This window comes from Pollachius pollachius (assembly GCF_949987615.1).
Source record: "Pollachius pollachius genome assembly, chromosome: 17".
Taxonomy (NCBI): Eukaryota; Metazoa; Chordata; class Actinopteri; order Gadiformes; family Gadidae; genus Pollachius; species Pollachius pollachius.
Genome location: NC_136950.1, coordinates 13,985,206 through 14,001,001, shown reverse-complemented (window position 1 = coordinate 14,001,001; position 15,796 = coordinate 13,985,206). Strand labels below are relative to the sequence as shown.

General features: G+C 43.4%; 2 protein-coding genes across 3 annotated transcripts in view; both read left to right on the top strand.

Annotated features, from left to right (window-relative positions):
- Positions 1-76: 76 nt before the first annotated feature.
- ropn1l (rhophilin associated tail protein 1-like) lies at positions 77-8,525 on the top strand (the record flags this gene model as incomplete). Its single annotated transcript, XM_079754538.1, has 5 exons — positions 77-207; positions 779-902; positions 4,990-5,151; positions 5,758-5,933; positions 8,399-8,525. 5 exons carry the CDS (start codon positions 77-79, stop codon positions 8,523-8,525), a joined length of 720 nt encoding a protein of 239 aa, XP_079610664.1.
- A 4,219-nt stretch (positions 8,526-12,744) lies between these two features.
- ankrd33ba (ankyrin repeat domain 33ba) overlaps positions 12,745-15,796 on the top strand; it is a 16,507-nt gene continuing 13,455 nt past the window's right edge. For both annotated transcript variants that reach the window (XM_079754523.1, XM_079754522.1), the window contains exon 1: positions 12,745-13,584. In XM_079754523.1, coding sequence (XP_079610649.1) covers positions 13,111-13,584 — 474 coding nt within the window. In that variant the 5' untranslated portion in view covers positions 12,745-13,110. The remainder of the gene's footprint in view (positions 13,585-15,796) is intronic.

Here is a 15,796-nt window from a genome sequence, read left to right as displayed (position 1 = left end):
CGTAGTTTTTTTTATCAGGGTTTGCTTCGTATTTCTCTTACAGATCATTTCTGTATGAATTGGTGTTTCTGCAGCCATGCCTCCTCCAGATACCATGTACTGCAGCCAGCAGATCGCAATTCCCACTGAACTGCCCGACATCCTGAAGCAGTACACCAAGGCAGCCATCAGGACCCAGCCCAAGGATGCGCTGCAGTGGTCTGCAGCGTGAGAAAAATCGCTTAATATATTAGGCTATCGTGTTTCAATTCAAGTTATGCATATTAGTGTCATTTGGGGATTTACTGGCCATTATAAATGCATTGAAAGGCTGCAGTCCCATAAATCACTTTTCTAAACGATAAAAAGAAAAAAGTTGGGCTAGGCCCTACTCTGTAAATTAACATTGGGTTTGGGATCTAAGATGCAGAAGGTCTTATGTTGATTCGATCATAAATAGTAAAGTAGAAATAAAGTTTAAAAAAATGAACGCAAAATGAATGACATGATGGATCCAACGATAATGCCTCCCTGGCAAGACATTCAGTAATTAGGAAACAGCCGCACTTGGATGAGATCAACAAGTGTGTTATCACATACCATCTCTCAAGACTAAATCAGGTTAGGAATAGACAACTCATTAAAACAACACGGCCACCACGGCGATTGTCACACGCTCCAGAGACCGCTTAATTAGTTTGCCCTGCTCCCCAACAAGGGCGAAATAGCTGGCGATCGGACAAGGGGAAACGTTCAATAATAATTGGATGGTTTATTTCTATATCTCCTACTCCACCAGGTATTTCTCTGCGTTATCTAAAGGGGAGCCCTTTCCTGTCACGGAGCGAGTGGAAACGTATACTGCCACCCAAAGGACAGACAGTGGGCTGACCCCTGGTCTGCTCAAAGTCCTGCATCAACAGGTGAGACTGCTGCTGTCGCCGCACACAGGCCTGCCACCGCCATCGGTGATTAATGAAGCACCGCGGGATTGAAGGATTTGAATAGAATATATTATGAGCAGCAAGGTGACGGTCTTGTCCGTGTGAAACGTATGATGGTTTCAATGTTTGCTCTCCTAGCGTTGAAGACGCTTGGAGCAGATGCAGGTATATTGGGCGTTTGAGGCATTCCTTTGGATGCGTTTTTTCTTTATAAGAGTCCCACACATGCCAACCTGGATCTATTTGTTTACCGATACACTGCCTTCGGAAATAGCTCTCTTTCTCAAGTCTTTTTATTCATCTGTGTGTGTGTGTGTGTGTGTGTGTGTGTGTGTGTGTGTGTGTGTGTGTGTGTGTGTGTGTGTCTCTCTCTCTCTCTCTCTCTCTCTCTCTCTCTCTCTCTTTTCTCTCTCTCTTTCTCTCTCTCTCTCTCTTTCTCCCTCTCTCCCTCTCTTACTGTTGAAATGTGATGATTCCAGTCAAGAGACAGGGTAGTCATGTTTGTTTTGGCACAGCACCAGCCAAATGTTAGTATAATTTAGTATCTTAGCCACAAAATCCAACTGTGGCAGCAAATGTTTGACCTGCCTGATTTGGTAAATATAATTTCAATAGGATTCATTATTCAATCAGCTGCCAAATGATGAAAATGAAAAACAGAACGTTGCTTATAATTTACTTTTACTCATATTTTACCCTATCTACCCTGTTCATTAAAGCTGTCAATAGAAAATAATAATAATAATAATAATAATAATAATAATAATTAAAGCTGCAAGCAGCATTCTACGGGTGTCAAGCCTAAAGCCGACCGATAAGACCCTGTCAGACCATTAAAACCCTAACAGACCATTAAGACCCTCACACAGACCATGAAGACCCGGTCAGACCATTAAGACAGTGACGCAGACCATTAAGACCCTGACAAAGACGATTAAGCCCTTTTTAGTTTGCATACGGTTGACAACGCTGGAATAGCATCAGCTTGGATCTGTTGATGGGCGAACAAAATTTCATGAACGGACGTCAAAAGGCTGAGGAGTTATGATTCATTAAAGTTTCAATTGATCGCTTTATGGTCCTATTTTGACTAACTTTAGCCTGGTTAAAGGGATACTTCACCGGTGGAGATATGAAGGTATATTAAGTAAATAATTGTATGTATTATAAAAGTGCAAAAAAAAATGAAATTGGTTAATCCTAGCCTGAGATAAGGCAGAAAGTGTCTCTCTGGCTCAAAAGTAAGAAATCCTCCAACTACCACACTCGTGGTAGTTGCGCTCGCCGCACCGACCGCCTGTTTCTGTTTGGAGGAGGAAGGACCCATGGTCCCAGTGTTGCCATCTTTTTTGTCACCATTAGGCCACGCATTTCGATGCCACGCCCTAATTGGAAATATGTTGAGTCTATATTGTTCAGAATTTGATTCTGAACAACTTTTGTATCAGAATCAAGTTCATAGGAGTCCATTTTGATGTTGATATAAGCATTTTAGTCTTTATGCATTTTAAACCACACCCTTTTTAGAAGTCAATGGCTCCTGGGCGCTTTACTTTTTATTCTACAGACTTCGCTTACTGTCAGATTGAAGACATTATTCCATAGATGATAGGTGCTGAAGGATTTTTGTCTAAGTCAAAAAACCTAGGATCCTTAAGGAATTGAGGGTTTCAACAAAGTTTGAGATAGTTTTAAATCCATCCAAATAAAGTCATAGGTTCTTGAGGCATATTTGTTCACCATGAGGATATGCATGTGTTAACAAAGTATCATGACTCTAAGTGAAAGCGGTTATGAGATATGTTTGTTCAAAGTTTGCATTTTTGGACTGTTGCTATAGCGCCCCCTTTCGGCCAATCAGTGTTATATTTGCTCTTTGATAATCTTGAGTCAGCTTCTACAGCTGTAGTAAGTTTCATAAAAACGTGCCAGCGGTTTAGGCTGTGTAAGTCAAATGTGGCGGAATAATAATAATAATAATAAAACTAACAATTACAATAGGTTGCCTTCGCACTTTGTGCCTGGCACCCTAATTATAGCTGCAAGCAGCATTTTACGGGTGCCAAGCCTAAAGTCGACCAATAGACCCAGTCAGACCATTAAGACCCTGACAGACCATAAAGACCCTGACAAAGACCATTAAGACGTTTTTTGTTTGCATACGCTTGACACCACTGGAATAGCCTCAGCTTAGATCTGGTGATGGGCAAACAAATGTTCATGACCGTATGTCAAAAAGCTGAGGATTTATAAGTCTTAAAAGTTTTTATTTGATAACCTTAGTGCCCCCTATCGTCTTATTTTGATGAACTTTAGCCTGGTTAACTTTGACCTATGCTTCTTTAAGTACACCAAGTTTGGTGATGATTGACTCAAGTTAACCCCGCCTTCAGTCACCTATCATTGAGTGGGCTAATTTGGATGTCCAGACGCCATTTTCTTACAGGTTCTTGGACAAATGTCTACAGGATTTCATAGGTGAAAAGGCTCAGAAAACATGTCCGTCCAAATTCTGCATTTTCAGTTAATTGATATAGATTCCTCCATCGCCCGATCTGGGTACAATTTGGAGGGGTTGCATTTTCAGTTAATTGTTGTACCACTCCCTATAGCCCGATACCGATGAAATTTGGAGGGGTTCATCTGGACCCATATGCCTTTGACTACACCAAGTTTTATGATGATTGGTTTAAGTAAACCTTGCCTTTTGGCATTAAGTTAATTTTGAACGATTTTGAGCCGGCAACATGGCAACATGGCCGCCTCTGGCGGCCATGTTGTTTTGTCAATCAACTAATTTTACTCGAGCAGTTGGACCTTTGGTGCCCAACTAATTTGGTTCTGCTCAAATCAAACATTCCGTCAATGAACTGTGGTGATTTTAGTCACAGGCCACGCCTATTTTGATGCCACGCCCTAATTGGAAATATGTTGATGTTGAGATGAGTTGAGTCTATATTGTCAGAATTTGATTCTGAAAAACTTTTGTATCAGACTCAAGTTCATAGGAGTGCATTTTAATGTTGCTATAAGCATGTAAGTCTTTACGCGTTTTAAACCACACCTTTTTTAGAAGTCAATGGCTCCTGGTTGCTTTAATCTTTATTGTACAGACTTCCCTTAATGTCAGATTGAAGACATTGGTCCTAAGATGTTATTTGCTAAAGGATTTTTGTCTAAGTGAAAATACCTAGGATCCTTAGGGAATTGAGTGTTTTTAACAAAGTTCAAGATAGTCGTAAATCTATCCAAATAAGGTCAAAGGTTCTTGAGGCATATTTGAGGATATGCATGTGTAAACAAAGTTTCATGACCCTACGTCAAAGCTGTTATGAGATATGTTTGTTCAAAGTTTGCATTTTTGGACTGCTGACTATAGCACCACGTTTGGGCCAATCAGTGTAATATTTTCTCTCTGTTAATCTTGAGTCAGCCTCTACAGCTGTAGTAAGTTTCATAAAAAGCGTGCAAGCGGTTTAGGCTGTGTAAGTCAAACGTGGCAGAATAATAATAACAATGATAATAATAAAACTAACAATTACAATAGGTTGCCTTCGCACTTTGTGCTTGGTACCCTAATTAAAAACTATAACAATTACAATAGGTTGCCTTTGCACTTTGTGCTTGGCACCCTAATAATAATAAATAAAGGTTTACTTCTCCAAATGGACAGTAAAATACATTTTAATATCTGCAGGCTCCTAGGACGAGCACCAAGTAAAACATACTTAATGCCCATGCTTTGTTTTGATGCTTTTACTTTGACACATTTTATTTAGCATATACATTTAACTTATTAAACAATTAATCTATGTCAAATATTTATTGATTTTTTTGATTTATATTGATCTGGGGGAAAGACAAAAGGGTGCCTCTCAAAACTGCATCAAATTATGTTCTATTAAGCCTCCTCTTCCCACTCTCTCTCTCTCTCTCTCTCTCTCTCTCTCTCTCTGTCTCTCTCTCTCTCTCTCTCTCTCTCTCTCTCTCTCACTCTGTTTATTCCCCTCCTGTGTTTGCATCTGTAATAATAATACCCCCTCTCCCCGCCCAATTCTTCTATCAGCTTTCCCACGAGCAGACGTGTAGCAGGGAGGAGCTGCAGAAGAAATGGAAGGGGCTGTGTTTACCCATGATGCAGCTTGAGACCATCATGTCTCTGGGCAACTTCAGCTCAGAGGTCCACTGGATGCACTTCCTGGCCCTAGGCTGCAGTTCCCTTGGTGGGGTGAGAAGATATACTCAGGATGTACTGGAACAAAAACAACCTACTGATAGATATGTGTCGAATCATGACATTGAATGACATTGTAATCGGGACATAAATGTATTGGGTTTACTGATATACAATACACCTATATCAGTATGCTGTCAATGTTATCCAATTAATTCTGAACTTTGTGGAAAAATAACATATTGATCATGGAATCTGTAAATTTATGCCTAACACACTCACTTATACATTTATACACACTTTCAATTGAAGAGTTTGGGACTTATGATAAATAATATCAAGTGTATATTCTGTCCACATGGGGGCAATCATGCTCTAATTTTGCTATTGTATTTAATTATTTTCCCCAAGTTTTGTGCCTTTGTATGGTTGTGACTAGTCCCATATAGATCAGGCATATATGGTCACACACACACACACAAACACATGCACACACACACACACACAAACACACACACACACACACAGAAACACACACACACACACACTTCTTGTTGGTCACAAACACAAACTCTGTGTGTGTGTGTGTGTGTGTGTGTGTGTGTGTGTGTGTGTGTGTGTGTGTGTGTGTGTGTGTGTGTGTGTGTGTGTGTTTTTTAGACCATCACCAGTGCCTTGAAGTTTGCCTGTGAGCTCCTGACAGAGGAAGAGGAGGGTGCAGCGGCGCGGATCCACTTTGACACCTTCGCCAGCCTCTACACCTACCTGGCCGGGCTGGACGGGGAGATCCCCCCCGACCACATCAATGGTTACCTCGACAACCTGCGGATGCAAGCGTACGCCCTCCTCGCTTTGTTTGTCGGAGGGTGTGCATGTGTGCGTGCGTGTGAGCGTGCGTGCGTGTCCGTGTGTGGGATTGAATGTATATCTGATTGTGTGTGTGTGTGTGTGTGTGTGTAAACACGACCATGTTTGTCCGTCATTGGTCAAGTCTGCACAATCGGGTGTACAGAGCAAACAGTACGTGCACACACGCCTACAAAACCTCTTTAATATCTCCTTAACATACCTCTTAGCCTTCCTCTACCACACCATTGTACACAGAGGGGATGGCCCATCCCTAACAGGAAACACACAACAAAAAAAATCCTTCTGCTCAACTTTTGGGGGCAGGGCAGTTTGATCCAGCCGTCCCACTTCCTCAGGAAGTCAGCGTCGGACAGTGTGACGGAGACAGACAAAAGAAAGAAAGGCAGGATGGAAGAGAGGAAGAGAGGAAGGACATGGACAAATCCTTTAAAAGGGATACAAAACAGAAAATAGTACTGTACTTGCGTGAATGAAAGAAAAGAGCCTTACATGCTTTCGAAACCCTATGGCTGTGGTTGTCGCCTGGCATTCGGTCCAATTAATCGCTGGCACCTTGCACAATAGCCCGTGATAAATCACCGTCTTGCTGTATAAAAGCCTCCCTTTTGGGTGGTGGTCGCCATGTTTTCACACGCAGCCAGAGAGAGCACAAAGAGCTGTTATCTGAGAGTTGTCAGGTGAAGTTTGCGTCGTATCTGCCTTTTCTTTCATTCTTTTTTTATCTATATCACATAGCTCTTAAGAGATTGTCCCCCGCCATTGCCTGACTTGGCTTCAGTTCATTTATCACACCTAGAGGAGCCTGGGTTAGCCAGGGGGGCCTGTTGCCTTTGAGGCCTGTTTTTTTTAAAACTTTTGGTGTGTCTGGCAGGAAGAAAAAGGAAGAGGAACTAGAAAGGGAGGGGAGGAGGTTGAAGCAGATGCCTTGAGAGGATGAGGCTGAAAGAGATAAAGCAGGCACTATCTTGTTCAATACTTCATTGTGTGAATAAACGCACGCGCACACACATGCACGCACACACACACACACACACACACACACACACGTGTCCTTCATATGGCAGTATCCCTCATTAGCTGAGTAAGGCTGGAGAATGTAGCAAAATGCAGTCAGGCACCAGCAAGTACACGTAGTGTACATACCTCGAGACTCGAGTGTGTGTGTGAGCACATACTATATATCTAACTCCTAACGTAGTTTGATGAATCATGCATAGCATATTTCCCCCTCACACACATTGTTGAAGAACTCCGGAGAATGCGATATCCTTCGGGCAGTTGCCATTCGCCTCAGAAGAGCGCGCACACACACACACACACACACACACACACACACACACACACACACACACACACACACTGTATATATGTGTACTCCACCCATATTACACAGCCTCAGTGGAATGTATCATCATATTGTTAGGCCCTCATATGTGTTTCACAAGAAAACCCAAAATAAATGCCTTGGTTAGTACGGAAGAGTTTTACTTTCTGTCTTAGAAAGACAGATGGCCCAGAATGGACAGATTGACTACACAATACAATTGTTTTTTTTTGTCCTTATTATTTTGACAGTTTTATTCTTTTCTTTTATTTTTTTCCGTTTTTAATTTTTACAACGACACCAATAGCCTACTCTTTCTTTCTTTCCCATACCTTTTTATTCTCTATCAGTGCCTGTGCGAAACTATGGTGCCAAGAAATTGTTCATTGCTGCTGATTTGTTGGTGGTAGTCCCTGTGTGAGCAGATGGTACAAGAATATAAGTCATTGCTTGAAATCTTGTACCCTGCATCTCCCACCAAGACTGGATTATTGCACAACCCTCATGCTCTTTCCCTGAGCCGGGCACATGAATCCCCTCGTCTCCAGAGACACGATGAATGTGGCAGAGCAGTGTTAAGAAGAGAGAGAGAGCGAGAGACATTAAGAAAGAGTTACAGTAAAAGAGAGAGACAGCGTTGTAAATGGCGGGCAGTAGATCATATAGCCAGCTGCCAATAGACATAATGAGTATAGGTCCATAGTTCAGCCGTGTCTTTCCCAGAATGCTGTCTTAACATCTTTCTGCAAATATAATTCATGGAGCTTCTGTAAACTGGCCTTCTGTATGCTAAACAAGTTGATGATGTGAACAAAGATGTACTGTGATTCAGCGATTCCCAGTAAATGCTTGTTTACTATTGCGTTGTATGGGGTTCATCTGAAAGTCATATCTGATCATTGAGGCAGTTCTTGGAAGAAACATCCCGGCCGAATCATTACCAGGTGGGCCGTCTTCCAGCGCTTATGAGCGCTCGCGTATGAACTCACAGTGTGTGTGTATCCCAGGAACACCAGCCACCTGTATGGGGACCTTTATGTCATGTGTAAATCAATCAAAGGCATTTTAATATTTAATTTTTTCCTGTTTCTTTTCCTTTTTGTCCAGGGCGCTGCAGGGGGGAATGGTGAAGCCATTGGACTTCGTTCATCTCGAAAACGTGGACATGTCGTCGCCTGCCACGGTGAACTCTGAAGGGCCGTCTCAGCGTGCCGCCGTCGCAGAAGCTACCTAGCATACGATGGTTTTGGTTTTAAACGTAAACGAAAGAGAAAGCTGAACTTGCGTGTCGAGTCAGGCTCAGGGGGGGAGACCACTAACCCTAACCCTAAACCCGTGCACCCTCCCAACACCAACCCCCCAAACCCTCCCAACCCCCAGATTGCATTTGAACCTTTGACCTAACCGCATGATGTTCTCATCGATCGGAAATTAAACATATTTCTATGGGGGGCATATTTCTATCGTGCTGAATCAGGCGTATCACAGACGCCATAAGTTCTGGGGGCATTGTGAAAGAAACTGCCCGAGGCCATGGCGGAAGAGGCAATTATATTTGACCTTTGGGAGGAGGAACCTCTCTGCCATGCGTGTCATTAGTCTTGCGAGCCGAGTGTGTGTTTCTCAAGAGTGTGTGTTTTTATATCCCTGGGTTTTTTAATGTAGACATATGTCTTATTTATGTCACTTATGGTTTGCAGCAATGATTGAACAAAATATGTCAATAGTAACTAATAAAGTTGATTCTTCAGTGTGAGGGTTAGTATGAGGATTGTGTTTGCTAATCTGCACAAACAAACCCAACAAACGCCTGCACACAAACACACTCACGCTCACACACACACACAAACACCCACACCACAAATCCCAATTGAACAGAAAAGCTTGGTGATTAAAATTGCTTAATTGCTACTTGTGCTCCATTGACATTGTCCATATTTGAGTAGGCGGCGACAACACTGTCTCTAAATTTAAACGCATTCACTTTGCCAGAGCTCTCAGAATATAATCAATGTTTTTCATCCCACGCTATTAACCAATCATAGCAGGAATTTCTAATCAAGACATTCAAATGCGGCGTCATTAGCCCTGAGCTGTAAAGAAGGGGGGGAAGTGAGGAACTGAGTTAATAGGAAAGAATCTGCTAACACACACACAACCTCTTATCTTCAAACACACTCAGCCCAGCTTAATTCAGGCCCTCATTTTGGCTTTGCACACAAACATAAGCAAACTGTTCTCACAGATTCTCCCCTCATTCTGATTTAATCACTCAGTCACACACACACACACACACACACACACACACACACATACACACACACAGAGGCGTGTTTGTGCGGAGGTGCACACTTTACAAGAGATCTTTGTGAGGCGGGCCAGCTCCAGGTATGTCGAAAGCAGAGAGAGGGTTTTTTCAGGGAAGGACTGGGGGGGGGGGGGGCTGTTTTGGTTGAGTGTGGTTTTAAGGAAGGAACCACGGTAGGACTGAACCAGGGGTCCTAGGGGAAGGCATGCAGAGACTTGCCTGACTCCCTGGAAGCAAAGGACTCTTTGTTTATTTATTTGTTTCAACATGTGCTTGCAGGCCCAGGCAGTGCTCAGGTAGGCGGCCGTTCTCTGCAGCGAGCTAAGTACACTAAGGAGTCACTTTAATCCTAATTGGGTTCTCCATACTCTCTTTCGGCTTCATCCTATTTTCATACAAATCATTCCCTTTAGGTTTGACCTCACAAAGGGAATAAGCCACACTCCGTTCATAGTTTGAACTCTGCGTCAAGGGTACATTGTACCAGTGCTCGCCCTGGCTGGTCGTATCCGAATAGAGAAAGCAGAAGCAATTTGCTTCATGGTTTTAATTAAGGACCGACAGGATGTGTGCGGGAAGAAACTTGTTGACTGAAGAGAACCCTTTCACCACATGAAAAAAAGACGCTTGTTGACAACAGGGTTGTAGAAGACTTGTGGCACAGCATGGCGCCTTATGTTGGTATTTCAGGTATTCGGTTGAAAAAGAAAGAAAGAAAACAATAGGTGTGTAAAGTGAATGAGGGGAACACAATATGTTGGGCATTACTTTGTCTCTGGCACCTGTAACCTCTGAGTGAATGCGAGGTGGTGCTTGAATACATTCATCTTTTGTTTTATTCACTAGAAGAAACAGTAGGAAGGTTATTTATGGATGTGTTTTTCTGTGTGGTGAATTCTTTCCTGACTGGCACTGTTGTTCATGGTGCCGGTGAAAGCGCTGCTTTTGCGGAAAACACGTGGATGTGGTGCCCAAATCACGGGTGCATCATGACATCACTGTCTTCAGTGTCTCATAGCCAACAACACATGGGCTTTGGGAATTTTGTGGGTTATCTGTTGTCTTGCACAACTTAGTGTTCCCCCTTCCATAACAAATGACAGACAGGCCGGTGCACCTACCACCACTGTGACAAACACTACAAGGTCAAAGTCGAGGATCGAGGTCAGCGAAACAGTTTTATATGCACAGATCATATTGCTCGAGGGTTAGATGACCCATAAGGATCTGTCACTTCTTCAGTACTAAGTTCGGGGTAAGGCAGTGAATACAGAGACAGCAGAGCCTGACTTCAACAGCATAAAAGCCACACATACGGCAATACCTTGGCATAGCTGATGAGGGACATGTAAGCTCACCTGCAAAGCTGGTACCTATGGCGATGATGTGTGTGTGTGGGACATAGGGGAATCACACCCAGAGTTGTGTCGAGCTGTAATTATGGATGCACATGTGGATTGTTTTGCACTAGGAATTATTTTCCTTTTTTCCAGAGCAGATGTGAGCCAGCTAATAAAAGGACTGTTAATCAGTGGAAAAAGACAAAAAAACAGAAGCCACGCATGTGTTTTGGTGCCCGCACTTAAACAAAGCAGCTGGTTCCAGCCGTATATATATAGCGTACCAGCCGGGGACACATGGAGCAGTCAAAGTATTAACCACAACAACACTAATTTATACATTTGTTTCTTTGATGTAATTTAGTAAATAAAGTATCGTATTCAGTGTTTTGAAGAGCTACTCTAGCAAACCTAATCTCCCTTTGGAGTGGAATAAAGTCTGTCTGTTTGTCTGTTCGTCATTCTGTCTGTCTCTCTATAAATTCTATTCTACTATATTCTATTGCATACGAGAGGTAACATTGTCCTCAGTTGAACATGGTACTCTTTAAGGAAGTGTGAGGCATTTGCATGAGGAGCTGCATCAACTGACCCTGCACTAACGGTGGGAAACGCAGCAGCTGTGTCCTGAAATGAAGAAGTAAAGAAATGACGTTAACGTATTCTGCCATCGCTGTCTCTCCTTCGTCACTGCTTTCAATCAAGGAAATTGATGATCACTTTTTGGAAGATGGGTTCAATTTAAATCTTAATTATTTCAAATATCGGTGCTCTTTAACTCCTGACTCTTCTTAATACAGTGACAACTGTTTCATTGTTTTATAGAACATTTGAAATTCGGTTCACATCTGTGACACAGTGCCCAGTGCAATTCAATTCAATTCAATTCAATTTTATTTGTATAGCCCTTAATCACCATTACAGTCTCAAAGGGCTTAACAAGTCAAATATTTATGACACCCCCCTTTACCCAAGCCCCCACAAGGGCAAGAAAAAACTCCCTTGAAAGAAAAAACTCCCTTGAAGTGCACTATAAAGAACACACTGTTTTATATAACCCCTAAGGCTGTTAGACATGGCCTTGTCCTTTTGTCTAACTTTTGCCCTGCAGTGTTTTCTATGAGTAGAAACCTCTGACTTTACATGAGACAAAAGAAAATCTTACACAATTATTCACATGCTTTTGGTTGTGAACAGACTCCCTGGGCCATCATCCATGAGGTAAAACAATGCACTGTAGGCCTACATGAGAAGACCCACCCAGTGTCTGCTGTCACTCAAAGCGTAGGCCTGTTTCCAAAACAGATTAAGAAAAGCGTGTTACATAAACATAATTTAGTTTTCCTTCTTCAACTATGGAAGAGTGAAAATAATCATTGCCTCTAGCGCAATATTTGTACACTGAGTCGTTTTAATTTGACAATCTCAACAAAAGACTCTTAGCTCCTCCAACAGAGAGTAGGATTAATCCTCATCAGAGAGAGAGGGGGAGGAGGGGAGAGCAGAGGAAGAGGGATCTAACCGGATTAGTGGCCACTACAGTTTACCAGGCGTCTGTCTCTCTGCGTTCTGCATGGGACGGTCGTGTGTGTGTGTGTGTGTGTGTGTGTGTGTGTGTGTGTGTGTGTGTGTGTGTGTGTGTGTGTGTGTGTGTGTGTGTGTGTGTGGTGTGTGCGTGTGTGAGCACTGCAGTTTTGCTCACACTGCATGCTACACACAAGCCAGTGAGCCATTCATCTACGGAGTACACTTGCTTGAAGATCGTTTTTACTCCAACCAACTTTACTTTTTGGGACGTTTTGCTTTGACTTTTAACCGCTGTCAACAACTCTTCGCGTGGATCTTTTTAATTTTTTTAAAATTTATTTATAGGCCCTATTCATTTATTTATGATCGCCTCACAAAAGAAAGTGTCGTTCAACACGCCATGGCGGATTAGGGATAACAATAGGGTTTAACGGACGTTTTTCCCTATTTTTTTTTGTGTATTTACATTGAGAGTGCAAGAAAGTTTCAGCAGCTTCGCTTTCACTGCTTCGCTATTCGTAGCGGTGATGCTGTGAACACAGAACCAACCTCCCCTTCCTCCCCTGCTGCCCGATGCACCGGGAGGTGCGTCTCTCGCTCGTCTGTCTGTCCCCGAGGACACTGAGCCAGGGTCCCGGGGTTAGATGGTGCTGATCACGGACGACAGGGATGGAGGCAGCTCCTCGACGCGCGGCAAACACGCACCACAACTCCAGTCAGCGCAACAGCAGCAGCAGCAACAACAGCAGAAAGCTCCAGCCGCGAGAAGCATCGCCCACGTCCACCCGGTCATCGCGCCCGGTTCTGACCAGGACCATACCTATCTCAGCTCCTTAAGAGAAAGCGACGAACTAGAGGATGAAGGGGACGAGGAGAACGACGATGACGAGTTCGAAGAGATCGATTTCGAGGACTTGGATGACTCCCGCAGCATCGCCTCGGACGACTCCTTCTACCCGCCGGAAGACGACGTGTTCGGGGGCACGCCGTCTCCGGAGTTCGCCGAGCCCCTGTCCCTGTACCAGGCATGCTGCACCAACAACGCGGCGGTCGTGCGGATCATGGTGCGCCAGGGGGTGGACGAGGAAGAGGTTCGGAGGACCGATAGGAACCACCGGGTAGGCTTACGATGGGTCTCATGAGGGATGAGTGGGAACACCGCGGATGAGTAGTTGTTGTTTTTTGTTGTTGGTGTCGTTTTGATCGTGTTTGGTACACACGTGTGATCGTGATTATCTTTGTGCCATTTATTGGAACACTGATTTGAGTAGGGCCGTTCAATACACGCATTATTCCGAGTGTTTAAGTACGCGCAAAACGCACCACGTGTGAGAGATGAAGCGCGCGTTTCCAATGTGACCACTCATATGGGGCAGAGGCGTTTGCATACGCAGATTACTTTCAGAAACTAAGCCTACAAGAGTAGCTCGTACGAGTTAGGAGATTTTATATCTTCAAATGGCTAACGTCAGTCACACTCATTGGGCGCTAAGATGATTTGACACAGGATTTGAAGTGTGAGGAGGGCTGGAAGCCATGGGGCAGGAACTCAAAGAGTAAACACATATTGGGATTGGAGGGCCCTCCTTTCACCCTAGCAATTTAGCTAGCAGACTAGCAACTATACACCAGGCTCAAATAGGTATTGAAATAAGTGGGCTCTGGTCACAGTAGTGGCTTATGTATGACAAAGTAGTGGCCAGGTGTATGACAAAGTGCCTCGACTGTTCTCTGTTTGAAACCATCAGGGTGTGTGTGTGTGTGTGTGTGTGTGTGTGTGTGTGTGTGTGTGTGTGTGTGTGTGTGTGTGTGAGTGAGATTAACAAAGTAATGGCGTTATAATGCATGCACAAGAGAGACTTGTCCGTGACACATTGACCTGGGTAATGTAATGCTCTTCTTTACTGCTTTTTGTCTCACTCCTAATGTTCTGTCAATAACATCTGAAATTGCTAGTCACTCAATTTACTTTTTACCCTGAGCGTGAAACTATGCCTACAGAAGCTCAGCCCGTCGTTAGTTTTACAAGCGTAGAAAGAGCCCCCTTGAGCTGTTTATTGCACTGTGAAAATACATGCAATCAGGCGTGTATGTTTGTGTGTGTGTGTCTGTGTGTGTGTGTGTGTGTGTGTGTGTGTGTGTGTGTGTGTGTGTGTGTGTGTGTGTGTGTGAATGCGTGTGTGTGATTTTGGTGTGTGTGTGTGTGTGTGTGTGTGTGTGTGTGTGTGTGTCTGTGTGTGTGTGTGTGTGCCTAGTCTGGTACATGTGTATGTGCGAGTTTGCATGTTAGAGATGTTTGTGGTTTTGCTAAATCTACACATTTTACTGCATTTACAATGGGCAGTAAATGGAATGCTCCATTAGACCCACTGCTCGCATTACATCATGTTTAATCACACATGCACCGACGAGTTTGCCTTGGCTGAGAATATTCACGTCGTTTTCATCCTTAACCAATGGAGCATTCATAGATTTGCCCTATTTTACACAAATAAAATATACACACAGTCTTCTATTTTTAAATAATTAAAGTGCTACATTAATGCTCAAAGCTATATTTTGTTTCTGAAATGGTTAGGCCTTGCTCCTCTTAGTGCATATGCTGTTAAAATAAAATGGCTCAGTATTTCCTCATTAGTAGGCATCAGAGTATATATTGAAGTTTGCATCCAAGTACACATCAGAGCACACAGAGTACATATCAGCGTACATCCAGCTACATATTTGAGAACATATCCTGTGTAAGTGAGTTCACATCACAGTATATTTCAGAGTATATCTCAGTCTCTAATGGGATCTGGAGTCCTGGCAGAAGACAAGAGGGAGGGGGCGCTGAATCTATCCTAATTAGATTGGAGACCCCATTTGTTTGGACATTGAATACATGATCTAATACTCTAGTAATGAACACTAAGTTGAACTGGTGGAGCTTGTACAGTCGGAGCGACCCCCTAACCCTGCTTTTCGATAGCCCATACCCCAACCCCATATCCCGCGCAACCCTTTTCTCATCTCCTCCATACCCCTCCAACCCCCATCTTCCATGTAACAGTATGGGCTCTGTGCAATCTACTGATGAGGTCTTCGTCCTGCAGGAAGGAAGAGCACACGACAGAAATGACATAAGTCGAATAGCATGCGTGTCATTAAATGCATGTGGCGTCGCTGTTGCGCAACACTGTCTGCTTTATGCTACGGGTTTACATCTGGAGAGAAAGGGGATGTAGCGTTGACCGTGTGTCTGCTTCTGTCTGTTTCTTTGTGTCTGTGTGTGTGTGTTTGTGTGTGTCCTGAGTGTTTTAGCTATCCAAGTGTGTTTGAGTATTTTAG